The sequence below is a fragment of the Rhineura floridana genome, chromosome 19, assembly GCF_030035675.1.
Source record: "Rhineura floridana isolate rRhiFlo1 chromosome 19, rRhiFlo1.hap2, whole genome shotgun sequence".
Taxonomy (NCBI): domain Eukaryota; kingdom Metazoa; phylum Chordata; class Lepidosauria; order Squamata; family Rhineuridae; genus Rhineura; species Rhineura floridana.
Window position 1 is genome coordinate 7,344,892 of NC_084498.1, and position 16,707 is coordinate 7,361,598.

Genomic DNA, 16,707 nt, shown 5'->3' on the forward strand with positions numbered 1-16,707 from the left:
TGCCCATAACATCTCATCATGGTGTGAGTCTGCATTATGAGACTCACGGCTGTTACTGTGCTTCTTTTGTTTGTAGCCAGCAGGCTGAGCTAGCCCTTCAGGAAGCCATCCGGATTGCTCAGGAATCCAATGACCACGTCTGCCTGCAGCACTGCTTGGTAAGCTGATGGAGTTTTTTTGGGAGGGAATTGTATTGTACTTGTTATTTTGTAAACCGCTTTGACTGTCTTAGTATTAAGTGGCATATAAATATAAGCAACAAATAAACAAGTGAAGGGGTAAAACAGCCGCTCTCTTCCTTCCCATTTTTGGTGCCTTTGACTGTAAAGATGCTGAAAGAAGGAACTGTTGCCATCTGCCATAAGTCTTGAGGACAAGACAGGCTGTAAGTGTATGAAAATCCTGGCTGGTTTTACTAAAGAGCTTAAAATTGTGATCTATTGTTGTTTCCATCTGACCTGTCTTTCATCTAGCATTTTTTTAAATTGTTTTTTCCCCTTCAGCTGGCTCTGACTGCAACAGTACGAAAAGATGCATTTGCTTAATCTGTATATTCCTTAATAATTTGAATATTGCACAGGGAAGTTTAGCACCATTAGGGTTTAAGCTGAATTCTCAGATCTCTTCTGGCCAATGCTCTGACTTCTATAGATTTTCCTTCACCAGTCTTCACTAGAGAAGAATGTGTCTCTTAATGGCAGAATCAAAATTTTAAGTTGTGAAAGAGCCAGCAACATCATCAACCACTGTCGAAACCTACGACTGTAACTCCCTGGGTCCCATTGATTTGTAGTCCTTTTGCATTGATTCTTAATGTGAGGCCTCCTTTTAAGCATATGTAACTCTGGAAAAGCAGTTAAGTGTGCAGGCCTCTATAAATCAGGAGATTCTACTGCTTTCCTATTGTAGCTATGCAAAAGTTTGAGCCATTAATACTCATGCAGCAATGTTGTTTGTTTCTCTCTCTTCCTCCCCACCCCTTAACTCTTCCCTTTCCAGAGCTGGCTGTATATCTTGGAGCAGAAAAGATTGGACAGCTGCGTCCTCTTGGAGCACTCTGTGAAGAAAGCTGTATATTTTGGATTACCAGTATGTCTCTTCTACCCGTATTGATCAATTTCTTGGTTATTTTCAACATTTTTATACTGCCCTTTGATTAAAAATGTCCAGGGCTGTTTACAATCAACAAAGCAGCCGATTTAAAACAGTAAAGGGCAGTGCTACTGTTGAGCCCCAGCTCTCCCTCGAAGGGCAGGGAGGGGGAAGGCATGAGTTGCAGGCACCTCAACTGCCCGAAGGCGCAAAAGATCCAGCTGTTGTTGTGTCTACTCCAGACCTTGAGGAAGAGCACGATTTAGTCACCCTGCCAATTCCCACGGATGGCCCAGCCCCCCTTGGGGACAACGCACCCCCACAGAGTCGTTAGGGGAGGATTCCGAGAGAGCAGTAACTCCTCCTTCACCAAGCCGTGAATTAGCAGTAACTCCCCCTTCGACCCACAGTTACAGAGACACCTGACGCTTCCCAGCCCTCTACTTCCTTGTCTGTTGATAAGGACCCTGTTTAGTCAGATGAGCCCGTGGAGGCTCGCCCCCCCCCCCACCGCGCTCCCAACAGCGGGAAAAGCGTTCCGGGCAGAGGGCGGGGGTGCGAAGGAGTAAGAGATTGCGCTCCAAGACTTTCCCTATTTAAGTCTGCTGCGTTTTGGGGGGGGGGCGTTGAGTCAACTTTCCTTTTACGCCGCAGAGCATGACTAGAGAATAGTTAGGAATTTCTAGTGAGTTATTGTAGGGTTTTCTATGAAGCGCACTTATTTTGATGTTTTTTTTTTTTTTACAATAATTTTTATTCAAATTTTCATAAAACATACAAAACAAAATCATAAAACATTCAAAGACAAAAAACAAAACAAAACAAAAATGATTAAACAAAAAAATAAAATGTTGACTTCCCATTTGTCACAGATCAAATCAGTTATAGGTCTACAATATATAACAATCCTGTCTTTTAAATTATATTATAAAATCACTTTCCTCCAGTAGTTATCTTAATTAATCATCAAATCTCATAAACATTACTTTATTCTTTCCACAAAAAGTCAAAGAGAGGTTTCAATTCTTTAAGAAATATATCAATTTTTCTCCAAATAAACATGTCGATTAATCCATCTTGTTAATAATAATAATAATCTTATTGTCATAACCATAGTCCAAATAAACATATCGATTAATCCATCTCATCAAAATCTGTTAGGTCCAATAATTTCAATAGCCATTATTCCATTATCCATATTAATTCCATCTTCCATCTTCAATAGTCCTGTTAAGTCCAGTAATTTCAGTGTCCAATCTTCCATTATCAGTATTCCATAATAATCTTGCTGTCATAGCCATAGTCATATAATAAGAGTCTGATGGGAATTTCCTCTATCCCAAATATTTTCTTGCCATCAATTCTGAATAAGTTGCTGAAATATTGTTGTAAAGTCATATCTCTGTTCTTCTTTTTTACAGAATGCACTGGCTCATCTCTTGAGAGTTTTTCCATTGTCACATGGCTGCAGTTAATTCCATAGATTTTCTCTATATCAAGCTCCATCACATCATTCCAGTCCAGAAGATTATCCAAGCCATTGATAACTTTATCTCTAATATCTTCATTAATTTCTTCAGAGATAACGTTAAATTCCAAACAGTAGATTTTATTTCTAATATCCATAAACTCCAGATCTTTTTCCAATTCCACATTTGTTCCAATCTCCAGGGCTTGTATCTTCCCTTTATTTTTTCTTTTCTCATCTCTGATCTCATTCTCCTCTCACAGGATCCCCTATTTCTTTAAGCTCCTGCATCATTTTGCTCAGTTCCATTTTCAGCTCCTTACTGCCCTGTCGCAGGGTTTGTTTCGTTATCTCAATCTCATCCATTATTTTCTGAAACATAATTACTTCCAGATTCTCAGCCACTTTCTTGATTGCCATTTTTAAAACCACCAAAACAAAACAAAACAAAAATAAAGAAGAACCACTTCTTATTTCAGCAACAATTGGGTTAATATTCCAGGCTTGATGACATCACAGTATAAACAGAGCAGCCTGCCTTATCTCTCTATGTTCAAGAATACAAAACAAATTTAGTTCCCAGCATCAAAACAGTTAGTGGCGTCGTGAAGAAGCAGATTCGTCAAAATAAAATAGACCAAAAAGAGAATAGTCCCAGACAATATAATGTTCCTCGGAATAGAAATCCCTCTTCTGTTTATATCTTTAGAATGCACTTCCAGGACAGCTTTTTGCAATAGAAACAGAGATAAGCTGTTAATTTCGTGAATAACAGAGAAGAGTTATAGCTCACCCAGAAGTTCTTTAAAGCTGATTCATTTGACAAATCTCTTTTTGCTGCAACAATTTAAAGCAAGTAAAAAAAATAATAGAAAGAAGGGTGCTTGCCTGTTAGTCCGTTTTCTCTTTGAAGAAAAGATAAACGTATCGCATTAATCAGATAGAGCTTGTTCGGAAGTCTGTCCGGCATTGCTGGCTGGACCTTTTCTCATAAATTAATGAAATCCAGTCCTCCCAACAAAAACAGGCTTTTGAGGTTGATCTCTACGTTTCTCCCTGCCCGGGAGAAATTTCATCAGTCAAAAAAAAAATGTTCTGACTGATTTATATCTGAATAAGCTTCTTCTGCGGCGGGAGCCCGTCTCAAAAGCAGGCACAAGCGAAGTCACCCTTCCCGGAAGTCTCACCCTTCCCGGAAGTCACTTATTTTGATGTTTCTGTTACTCTAATAAAATGAGATTTAATTGTCTCAGTTTCATGGTTCCGACTCTGGACGGGACAGTTTGACTCAACCAGCATCCCTACTCAAACCTATTCCCATGGCAGATGACATGGACCTGGACGGAGCAAGAGGGGGAATACCCATAACCATGGAAACCTTGTATGCCGAGATCCAGAACCTCCGAGCCATCACACAAGCCTTGCAAGCCGAGAACCAGAATCTTCGAGCCTTGATTGCCCAAGTCCAAGCCGCACCACATGGGGCGGCACCAGCCCCTGTCAAAACTCCGGTGGGGCTCCCCGTTCGGTACGGGGGCCAAAGTGAACGGTTTGCCACGTTTCTAGCCCAGTGTGAGTTGTACATTCAGGTGTGCCAAGCTGAGTTCCCGACTGATGATGCGAAGGTGGCATTCATCTTCAGCCTGCTGGAGGGGGAAGCGGCCAAATGGGCTACCCCGTACTTGATTCGCAGTGATCCTGTACTACGACAGTTTGATGCTTTTAAGAACGCGATGGGGGAGATGTTTCAAGACCCCCAGAGGAAGGAGACGGTGGCCCGCCAGCTAGGGACCCTAAGACAGGGCAGAGGCTCTGTGGGAGCGTACACCAATGCCTTTCGCGTCTAATCTCAAGAAACGGAATACAATGACCCAGCCTTGATGTACTTCTATTGAAATGGACTCAGTTCCGAAGTTTTGGATGAACTGGCACGCTCCACGCCTCCTGGCACCCTACGAGGCCTGATCCAACTGTGTTTGCAGATAGACAGCCGCCTGGAGGGGAGGAAGTTGGAACGTCGGATGGAGCCTTCCCGGGCTCAGGCTGCTGCCCCACTACCTTGCGCGTGCCCCACACTCAGCACGGGTGTCCCCGCTCTCTTGGGAGAGGAGCCTATGCAGATTGGAGGGGCCAGACTGCATTTGACAGAGGAGGAATGGGAGAGGCGCTGGAGGGAAGGATTGTGCCTGTACTGCGGGAGGCCAGGCCACCTAGCCTGAAACTGTCCAGCCAAGATAGGGAAACCTCAGCCGCCAGAAAACTCCACATCCTAGCTCTCGCAGAGGCCAGAGAGTTGGGGGGTGTCGCAAACACTGAGCCTCCGCCACAACCCCTTCCGTCCCAAGGTGCCCTCCTGTTACCCATTCGCATTGCCCTGCCCTCAGGCAAGAGTTTCCTAGCCAAGGCTATGATTGACAGTGGAGCATCCTCTTGTTTCATGGACCGAAGTTTGGTGCAACACCACGCTATCCCCACGCGTGAACTGAGTCAGCCGTTGGCAGTGGAAACTATTGATGGCCGGCCCCTGAAGTCCGGGGGAGTAACCAGGGCAACGGAGGGGTTAGTAGTGTCAGTCCCTGGGCATCGAGAAGACCTGTCGTTCTATGTGGCGTCCTTGCCTCGCTTCCTACTGGTGCTGGGTATGCCTTGGTTGGTCTGGCACAACCCCACAATATTCTGGGATGAAGCCGTGGTGGCTTTTACCTCCAAGTATCAACACTGCCAGCCTGTGGAGGAGCCGGAGGTATTGGCAGGAGTGCCTGGCCTCGGGGAAATAACTTTGCCCGCCAAGTACGGTGACTACCAGGACGTATTTGACAAAAAGAAGCAGATCTACTCCCTCCTCACCGGCCCTATAATTGTGCTATTGACTTCATGCCAGGGGCGCGCATTCCCGCCGGGCGCATATACTCTCTGTCCGAACTGGAGCTAGCAGCATTAAGAGAGTTTCTGGACACCAATTTGAAGAAAGGCTTCATTCGTCCTTCGCAGTCCCCAGCCGGGGTGCCACTGCTGTTTGTCAAGAAAAAAGGGGGTGAGCTCCGCCCATGTAATGATTACCAGGCCCTCAACCAAATCATGATCCCCAACAGTTACCCCTTGCCGCTCATCAGGGAGATGCTGGAGCGACTGCGATCTGCAAAAATTTACACAAAATTGGACTTTAGAGGAGCTTACAACTTGGTGCGAATAAAGGAGGGGGATGAGTGGAAGACTGCTTTTAAGACCCGTTACAGTCACTTCGAGTACCTGGTCATGCCTTTCGGATTGTCATGCACGCCCGGAGTTTTCCAGAATTTCATGAATGACATCTTCAGGGACTTTTGGACCATTTTATGATTGTGTATTTGGACGATATCTTGATATACTCGGACACCCCCGAAGAACATGACGCACATGTGTGAGCAGTGTTACAGAAGTTGCGAGAGCACCGCCTTTACGCCAAGCTGGAAAAATGTGGATTTGACCTGACCAATCTCGACTTTTTGGGGTATCGTGTCTCCCCGGCAGGGGTAGAAATGGACCCAGACAAGGTCCATTGTGTACTCACGTGGCAACCTCCCAAGACAAAGAAAGATTTGCAGCGCTTCCTGGGGTTTGCCAATTACTACCCTCAGTTCATAGCCAACTATTCCAAGCAGACTGCACCGCTTATGGACTGCCTGAAGGGCTCAGTACCTTTCCGTTGGACGGAAGCCGTTCAAGAGGCGTTCAAGAGCCTGAAGCGGAGATTTTACAACATGCAGATCCCACGCTCCCTTTTGTGGTGAAGACTGACGCCTCTGACGTAGCGATCGGAGGAGTTCTTTTCCAGCCGTCGCAGAGAGGAGGGCGATTGAAGCCTTCTGCGTATTTCTCAAGAAAGTTGACAGACTCGGAACAAAACTGCACCGTGTGGGAGAAAGAGCTGTTAGCCATCAGGAATGCCTTTGAAGCCTGGAGGCATCATCTGGAGGGGGCGCAGCATGTGCACGGACCATCGTAATCTAGAGAGTTTACATACCACCCGCAAACTAAATCAACGGCAAGTGCGCTGTGTTGGAATGTATGAGGTTCAACTCCAGCTTGGTGGGTTGAGGCTGCATGGGGGTTAATAAGGGTAGCTAGAGAGCTAGACCTCTTGCTGGTTGAGGCTATACCTATCCCTTTGATCCTGCCGTCTCTTCCCTTCCTGCTAAGCTGATAAGCAAAGGAATGTTGATCTCCGTTCCTTCCTGCCTTTCTCAGTGTTCTCTTTCTCTCGAGAGGGGAGCAGACTCTTCTCTTTGTCTCTCCTCTCAACCAGGATGAGGGCGAGTACAGGGACCAGTGCTCGCTGCTCCAGCAAAGCTAGTTAAGCTAGACATAGAACTCTTTCCTATCAAGCATGTACTTCCAGAATAAAGTAGTTGTTTCTTATTTTAAAGCTTAAAGTCTCTGTCTGACTAATTTGCAGGGAAGGTAGAATCTTAGCAAACATTCAAACACACACACACTAAGCTCGCTCAATACTCTCCGTTCTGCAGCGCATACACAACTTTGCTACGCATCTCAATAGAGAGCAATTCCGACAGGTTATGGGCCCAGCTATGCAAATGGAGATTTGAGCAATTAAAGGAGCTATTGTGTTTGAATCAAGGAAGCTGAATTAGAAACCTTCAGAGTTCTAGTCAGTGAAGAGTTGAGGCTTTTTTTACTTAAGGATGGCCGCCGTGATGGAGTGGCTAGGCATCGACAAGCTTACTGCCGGAGGGTGGAAACTCTGGGAGTTTTGCATGAAGAAACATCTGTGACAACAGAAGCTGTTGGAAGTTATTACAGGATTGGAACCAGAAGGTGCTTCTCGGGAGGAACAAAGAATTTGGACTGAGAAGGACGAAACGGTACAAGACCTCATCACTAAATCTGTGAGTAATGCGCAGATTCCTCTTATTATGAATTCTAAAAATGCCAGAGAGATGTGGAAAACTCTTTAGTCTCATCATAATCCCAAAAGTAAGGGACATTTAATTGCAATGTTGAGAAGCCTTATTAACTTGCAAATGAAGGATGCTTCTTTTGAGGAACATCTTACTAAATTCATGGTGTTAATCCAAGGGATAGAAGAGGCGGGAACGCAGCTGGACCGAAATGTACAGATTGCATTATTTCTGGACTCTCTTCCAAAATATATAGAGACTTTTGTACTTATAATGCAACAACAAAACAAAACTCTAAACGAGATTATTTCAGAAGTGAGAGAGCAGTTCTCTCAGAAAGCAGCCAAGGAAAAGGACAGTTTCTCCTCTTTCCTAAGTAAAGAAAAGGCTGCTGGCCAAGAGGCAGTCAAATGCAGATTTCAGGAACAAAGGGAATCCCAAGGTGTGAAAGCCAAGCGATGCTATCTATGCAATTCAGAAAAACACCTCAAAGACCAATGTGACAAGAAAGGGAAGCCTGAAAGAGATAGAGGATTTAAAGGGACAGAAAAGAAAAGTGCAAAGGGCTTTCAAGTAACTCATGTTGAAAAATGTTACAATGAAAATAAATTATATGTTGACAGTGGAGCAAGTGCTCATCTAATAAAAGAAAAAAAATTGTTTGAGGAATTAACCCCACGTGGAGGATCCGTCACAGTGGCGGATTCGAGGGAGGTGCCCATAAAAGGGGCAGGAGATGCTAAGCTGTTTTGCCAGACTCCAAGCGGCACTGAGGAAATTTATCTCAGGAATACACTATGGACCCCAGGAATCTCAAACAACTTGATATCAGTTAGTGAAGCTACAAACAGTGGATGTAATGTGTTATTTGAACAAGATTCTTGCATAATTTCTAGAGATTGTGAAATTTCATGCACAGCTACCAAGAGAAAAGGCATGTATGAAGTGGATCAGGAAAGTCCACAAGCTCATGTTGTGAAAGAATGCTGTAGCAAGTCTTGTTTACATTTATGGCATCGGAGATTAGGGCATAGAGACATTGCAAAGATAAATACCCTCCAAAATAATAGTTTAGTAAGAGGCATGAAAGTTGAACCCTGCCAAGAAAAGGGGAGATGCACATGCTGTCTTAAAGCTAAAGGGACGAGACCGAGGTTTCCTGAGCAGAGTGAAAGGAAGACAAAGCGCCCCCTAGAGTTGATTCACAGCGACATTTGTGAAATGCCAATCACTTCAACTGATGGAAACAAATATATTGTCAGCTTTATTGATGATTATTCAAGATTCACTGTGATATATATGTTGAAGGAGAAGGGGCAAATGCTTCAGAAACTCAAAGAATATGTGGCAATGGTGACCACTAAATTTCAGAGAAAACCACAAATTCTACGTTCTGATAATGGGGGAGAGTACATGTCACATGTTACCCAGCAGTTTCTGCTTGAAAATGGAATTGAACATCAAACCACTGTACCCCACAACCCAGAGCAGAATGGAGTCTCGGAGAGAAAATTCAGGACCCTTACTGAGATTGTGAGATCCATGCTAGAAGATGCCAATCTCCCACAGAAGCATTGGGAAGAGGCATTGTATACTGCCACCTATCTACAAAATTGTTTGCCAACAAAGGTGAATGGCAACAAGACTCCATTCAAATTATGGTATAGGCGCATACCCAGTTTGGTTCATATAAAGGTGTTTGGATCAGAAGTGTATGGTCACATTCCACACCAGAAGAGAACCGAATTGGACAACACTACAAAGGAAGGAATCTTCGTTGGATATTCTTCAAAACAAAAGGGATACAGAATCCTAAATCCCCAAACAGAAAGGATTCAAATCCAAAGAGCTGCCTACTTTGATGAAGGTCACGGTGCATTCCAACCAGAAGGGGCACCATTCCAAGACCACAACAGTGAAGAAGATGAAGTACAAATACCATACAGCACTATAGATTACAGCAACATGCCAGCGCTGGAGGACAGTGAGGAAACAGAGCAAGAAGGGGAACGTGCACGGCCAGAAGGGGCAGCAGAGAGTCCTGCACCAAGACGCTCTAACCGCACCAACAGAGGCGTACCTCCACTGAAACTGTCCTACCTGGCAAGAGCTGGTGAACTTCCAGAGCCAGAGACCTGGAAAGATACTGAAACTGTAGTCAAGTATACAACAATCAGGACACTCCTGAGTGTCGCTGCCAACAAGAAGATGCAAGTAGAGCAACTAGAAATAAAACAAGCTGCTAGAGCATGGAATGACAAACTGAACCAAATGCTCTTGAAACAAGGCTATAAAAGAGCTGAAGCAAACAAATGCCTATATAGCAGATTCAAGAACAACAAATGGACTTATATTTTGATTTATGCAGATCATTTACTATTGGCTTATGAGAATCCACAAGACAGGAAAGAGTTAGTAAATAATCTAAGCAAGGAAGTTGAAGTGAAATGTCTAGGCGACATCACATACTACCTTGGAATACAAATTGAAAGAGAGGACGATGGATCCTTTCTTCTAAATCAAAAACAAAAGATTCAAGACCTACTTGAGAGTCTAGGACTTAAGGATGCACATCTAGCACCTACACCAATGGAAGTAGGATACTTGAAACCAGACCAGAACAATCAACTCTGGGAAGACAACGAAAGGTACAGACAAGCTATAGGGAAACTCCTATACATCAGCACAATAACCAGACCAGATGTGGCGGTAGGAGTGGGATACCTTTGCAGGAAAACCAGCTTGCCAAACAAGAAAGACTGGGAAGTAGTCAAGAGAGTGGCAAGATATCTGAAGGGCACTGCAAACCTGAAACTAAAGCTATCAGCTACTCGAGATCCTAAACTTCTAGGATATGCTGATGCTGACTGGGCTGGAGACACCAAAGATCGTGAGTCAACCAGTGGAAACTTGTTCTACTATGGACAGTCACTTATCTGTTGGACAAGTCGAAAGCCAGAGACTGTAGCGCATTCATCTACTGAGGCTGAGTACTGAGGCATGCAAGGAAATGCTGTGGCTACACAAGCTTCTGGGAGACTTGGGCGTATCTGAACCAGAGCCTATCAGAATACTTGAGGACAATCAAGCCTGCATAAAACTCGCAGAATCAGAAGGTCAGAGTTCTTGCATGAAGCACATTGATGTGAAGTTCCACTACTTCAAGGACATAAGGGAGAAAGAACTTCTATAGAGGTGACCTACTGTCCAACAGAAGAGATGACAGCTGATGCTTTGACCAAACCATTGGGCAAAGTCCGACACCAGAAACTACGAGGCAAGATGCACCTTGTAGGATGAACCAAGTTATCGTTGAGAAGGGGTGTTGGAATGTATGATGTTCAACTCCAGCTTGGTGAGTTGAGGCTGCATGGGGTTAATAAGGGTAGCTAGAGAGCTAGACCTCTTGCTGGTTGAGGCTATACCTATCCCTTTGATCCTGCCGTCTCTTCCCTTCCTGCTAGGCTGATATGCAAAGGAATGTTGATCTCCGTTCCTTCCCTCCTTTCTCAGTGTTCTCTTTCTCTCGAGAGGGGAGCAGACATCTTCTCTTTGTCTCTCCTCTCAACCAGGATGAGGGCGAGTACTGGGACCAGTGCTTGTTGCTCTAGCATAGCTAGTTAGCTAGATATAGAATTCTTTCCTATCAAGCATGTACTTCCAGAATAAAGTAGTTGTTTCTTATTTTAAAGCTTAAAGTCTCTGTCTGACTAATTTGCAGGGAAGGTAGAATCTTAGCAAAGATTCATACACACACACTAAGCTCGCTCAATACTCTCCGTTCTGCAGCACATACACAACTTTGCTACGCATCTCAATAGAGAGCAATTCCGACACGCTGGGCCTAGTTTTTCGCACATTTTCATTTCAAAATCCACTACATTTCCCAGGCGCAGAATAAGAGGGCTGATGCCTTGTCTCGGAAGCCAGAATATATGGGGGACCCCACCCCACGACCACTACAGTTTGTTATTCCTCCCGAGAAGGGGGTGGTTGGGGCTTGCCAAGACTCCTGGGAGGATGAGGTGCGGGAGGCGCAAAAACAGGACCCTTTCGCCCAGGGGCGGCAGGCTGGAATGGCCGCACAGTACGAGGCAGAACAGAAGGACTTCACTTGGAAGGGAGACATACTGCACCATCAGGATGCCATCTACGTGCCCCCAGGAGAATTGAGAGCCAGAATGCTACGTCAATGCCATGATTCCCCCACGGCAGGTCACTTTGGGGTCTTTAAGACTATACAAGCTGTCACCAGGGAATTCTGGAGGCCCAAGGTGAGGAAGGACGTAGAACATTATGTCCTTTCCTGTCCCACCTGCATGAGAGCCAGACATGCCACCGGGAAGCCAGCGGGGCTTTTGGAGCCCCTTCCTACTCCTTCGGGACCTTGGCGGATGATCACTGTGGACTTTATTACAGATCTGCCCCCTTCTCAGGGAAAAAACACAGTTTTGATGGTGGTCGATGCCTTCTCAAAAATGGCTCACTTCATTCCATGCACCGGGCTCCCGAATGCTCAAGACACAGCCAAGTTGTACATTCAATATGTGTACCAGTTGCATGGACTGCCAGACAGTCTGGTCTCTGGCAGAGGAACACAATTTACTGCGCGTTTTTGGCAAGCTTTGTGGAAGTTACTACAAAGTGAATTAAGACTGTTGTCTGCTCATTATCCTCAAATGGATGGGCAGACTGAGAGAGTAAATGTGGTTTTGGAACAATATTTATGCTGTTATGTGGGTTACCAGCAGGACAATTGGATGTCTTACTTGCCTTTAGAAGAATTTGCCTACAATAATGCAGTGCATTCACACACGCAACAGACCCCGGTTTTTGCCAACTTCGGCTACCACCCCAGGGCGTTCCCCGCCCCACAGAACACTCTCTGTTCCTGCCACCGAGGATTTCATGCAAGAACTTCACGCTATGCAGCAGTTGCTCCAGGAGCAGTTGGAACGAGCCAAAGTGGATTACAAGAGAGTCGCTGATCAGCATCATCAAGAAGGGCCCCTCATTCAAGTGGGAGACAAGGTGTGGGTGTCTACACGTTATTTACCTATGCCTGGTCGGTGCCGCAAGTTGCAGGACCGGCATGTAGGGCCCTTCGAGGTGGAGGCACAGATAAACCCAATGGCTTACAGACTCAAGCTACCTACTACTTTCAAAATGCATCCAGTTTTTCATCGTGCATTACTGACGAAAGACTCCCTTCCCGACCCGCACCCCCCACGGGTCGAGCCATTACCACTGGTGTTAGTTGAGGGGGAAGAGGAATACGAGGTAGAACAGATACTGGACTCGAGGAAGCAACGTGGGCGCCTCCAATATCTCATTCATTGGAAAGGGTACGATCCATCAGAACGTTAGTAGGAAGCAGTGGAGGATGTGCACGCCCCAGCTTTGGTGAGAGACTTCCATGAGGCTTATCCTGTAAGACATGCATGGGAAGGGTTAAAGCATGGAGGGGGGGATGATGTTGAGCCCCAGCTCTCCCTCGAAGGGCAGGGAGGGGGAGGGCATGAGTTGCAGTCACCTCAACTGCCCAAAGGCACGGAAGATCCAGCTGTTGTTGTGTCTACTCCAAACCTTGAGGAAGAGCGCGATTTAGTCACCCTGCCAATTCCCACGGATGGCCCAGCCCCCCTTGGGGACAACGCTCAGCCTTCAAGCACCCCCACAGAGTCGTTAGGGGAGGATTCCGAGAGAGCAGTAACTTCTCCTTCACCAAGCCGTGAATTAGCAGTAACTCCCCCTTCGACCCGCAGTTACAGAGACACCTGACGCTTCCCAGCCCTCTACTTCCTTGTCTGTTGATAAGGACCCTGTTTAGTCAGATGAGCCCGTGGAGGCTCGCCCCCCCCCCCACCGCGCTCCCAACAGCGGGAAAAGCGTTCCGGGCAGAGGGCGGGGGTGTGAAGGAGTAAGAGATTGCGCTCCAAGACTTTCCCTATTTAAGTCTGCTGCGTTTGGGGGGGGGGGCATTGAGTCAACTTTCCTTTTACGTCGCAGAGCATGACTAGAGAATAGTTAGGGATTTCTAGTGAGTTATTGTAGGGTTTTCTATGAAGCGCACTTATTTTGATATTTATTATTTATTTGGTTACATTTATATACCGCCCTTAGCAAATAGCTCTCAGGGCGGTAAACAGCATAGGGTAAAATGCATACATGGCAATAATAAAATCACAAAAACATATATGACATAAAAACAAATACAGTTAAACAGAAAATAAAAATAAAGACTTAGTATAGTCTGATGTTTCTGTTACTTTAATAAAACGAGATTTAATTGCACTCATGTCTCAGTTTCATGGTTCCGACTCTGGACGGGACAGCTACAACCAGTTGCAGCAGATTTCTTTTAAAAATACATCAGATGTTGGGATGCAAGCCTCCCTGAGAAGAAGGTTCTGTAATTGGGGCGATGCAGCCAAAAGGGCCCTTTTCCCGGTCTCCCCCCACCTTGTACATGCAGGTGTGCCTCCAAAGAAAATTTTGGTGTGCAAGCAGTTTGATACGGGTGTAGATGCCCCTTCAGGGATCCAGATTCCAAGTCGTGTAAGGCATTAAAGGTAAGCACCAGCCTCACCCAGAGCTTAGAGTGGAAGCAGCCTGGCATGTTAGTTCATCAGAAGGCCTGTTTGTGCCATTGGTGGAATTGAGCTGATGAAGCTTTTTCCGGGCTGTACCACTTCAGACTGATGGTGGGTGGTGAATCCATATTTGAATGATCCCACGCACATGAGGCTGGGTTCCTTGCACGTAGAAAAACAGCATATCAAGGAGAAAGTTAAGCCATACACCCAGCCTCTCCTTGATATGTTAGCTTTCTATGTGCAGGGCTTTTGTATTCGATACTTGTATATGCCACTTTTCTGCCAATGCATTCAAGATGATCCACAGTTTAAAATAATGACTTCATAGGTGCAGAACAAAAGGAAGAGACATTGATATGGGGCAAGTTAATGTGCGTGCGTGGGGGGAGGGTGTTGCACGCTGAAGGCCCCCTGTTCAGTCCTTGGCATCTGCAGTTAAAAGGACCAGGGAGCGGATGACAAGGAAGGTCCCTCTCTGCCCAAGACTTGGCTTAGCCACTCCCAGTCAGAGTGCATATTACTGGGCTAGATGGGCTGTGCTCTCTGAGGAGGTATTAGGTAGACCTCTGGGTTCCTACGAAAGAAGAAGGAGGTCCAGCCACTTCGCATCGTCCTTCTGCATAACGCTAAAGTTATGTAATTTTTACTTCAGAGGAAGCTGCCTTAGAAGGGATTGGATCATTGGTCGATCTAGCTCAGTATTGTCTACGCTGATTGGCGGCACCTGTCCAGGGTTTCAGACAAGGGGTCTCTCCCAGCCCTACCTGGAGATGCCAGGGATTGAACCCAGGGCTTCCTGCATGCAAAGCCGGTGCTCTGCCAGTGAGCTACGGCCCTTCCCTGAGCTGCAGGCCTACTAGCTTGGCTCTTGTCTTTTGCTCGGGCCTCCTACTGACATGATGATGATGATGATGATGATGATTAATACCCCGCCATTTTTCCAAAACTGGAACTCATGGCGGCTTCCAGATAAAAAATACATATAATTAAAAACATACAAAGTCTACATTAAAATAAGATTAAACTATTTCCAATATTACTTCCTTTTCTCAAGTTATGTGGTTTTGTTTGTTTATTTCTGCCTCCCTCCAGTATTTAGCTTCCCTGGGGATCCAGTCCTTGGTTCAGCAAAGAGCTTTCGCAGGGAAGACTGCCAACAAGTTAATGGATGCCTTAAAGGACTCAGACCTCTTGCACTGGAAGCACAGCTTGTCTGAACTCATTGATATCAGCATTGCCCAGAAGACGGCCATTTGGAGACTGTACGGTCGCAGGTACATCCAGCTTTTATCAAGCGAGTCCAGGCTGCCCTCTGTGCTGCGTGCCCTGATTGAACAAGGACCAGCTGCAGAATGTAGTATGGGCCACACCGTTTGGCTTCCAGAGAATCTCTGCTCTCACTTAGAAAGAAAAGTTGCTAAAACCCATGGGTGAAAAAAATTCCTGGATGTGTGTGGGCGATCATTCCCTCCAGTTCCAATGTTCCAGCTGTGAGTGCTGTTTCGTATGTAGCCAAAGTGGCACCACTTGTGCATGAGAAGGGAGGGATTGGCAGGGTTGGAGGAACCCCTGGGGGTTGCAGAAGTACAAAAAAAGTCTGAATATAGGATATATTGGGTAGCATGAATATAGTCAGTGGCTCCAGGAGCTGGGTCTGTTGCACATTTGTTTGTCTGTTACAGTTCTTTCCCACCCTTCTTCCCGAAGGAGCCCAGGGTGGCAAGCACATAAGTAACAGGATATAATTAAAACGTCTGAAAAACAGTTTAAAAACAAACTTCTGAAAACAAGTTAAACTTTCCTGCTGCTGCTATTATTGTTGTTGTTGTTGTTGTTATTTAAACTTAATACTCCCTTGTTGCCTAAGAGGTCTTCAAGTGACTTGTCTCATAAACAAAAAGAAAATAAAAATTCCTATAAAACATCATAATTTTAGGGTTTCCAGGAAGAGATCTTTCAGTCCCCAGAAGTCTGAGTAAACAGGAGTGTTTTTTAGATTCTTCCTAAAAGTTAATAATGAGGAACATACACACTTCGCTAGGGAGGACATTCCACAAACATGGAACTACCACCGGGAAGACCCTGTCACAGGTCAGCTCCAACTGGGCAACCCTTAGTGGCGGCCCCACCAGGGTGCATGATGTCTCCCTCTGGCCTTAGTTAGCATTAGGGCCCTCCACCAGGCTCAGATACTTTAGGGGGGAACTTTGCGGGACGGAACCTGCTCCCCCAACAGCTCAATTCAGTTCATTTTATTCAGGTCGTATAAAGCTTCATGCTGCCAGAAGGTATTCCAAAGTGACTTAAAGGAAGTCCTGAAGTAATTTACAGCGGGTGTAGGGAATCTTTGGTCCTCCAGATGTTGCTGAACTATATCTCCCATCATCCCTGGTCATTGGCCATGCTCGCTGGGGCTGATGGGAGGTGTAGTTCAGCAACACCTGGAAGGCCAAAGATTCCACACACTTGATTAACAGGGAGGACCAATTTACAGTGAGATGAGCCTGAGCATGCTCAGTGGCTATGGGGTGCTGAATAACTTGGCCAGGCGGTGGGAGGAAATGGAGCATCCTGGAGAAGAGAGAGGGCACTCCAACATTTTGTTACATATCTCACTTGTCCCTATTAAATCTCGGAAGTCGAGGCTGGCTGA

General features: G+C 45.7%; 1 protein-coding gene across 3 annotated transcripts in view; it reads left to right on the top strand.

Annotated features, from left to right (window-relative positions):
• The window catches only part of ANAPC5 (anaphase promoting complex subunit 5), a 44,180-nt gene that overhangs the window by 20,309 nt on the left and 7,164 nt on the right, over positions 1–16,707 (top strand). For all 3 annotated transcript variants that reach the window (XM_061602691.1, XM_061602690.1, XM_061602692.1), the window contains exons 8-10: positions 77–158; positions 1,000–1,089; positions 15,147–15,328. In XM_061602691.1, the coding sequence (XP_061458675.1) occupies positions 77–158; positions 1,000–1,089; positions 15,147–15,328 (354 nt within the window). The remainder of the gene's footprint in view (positions 1–76; positions 159–999; positions 1,090–15,146; positions 15,329–16,707) is intronic.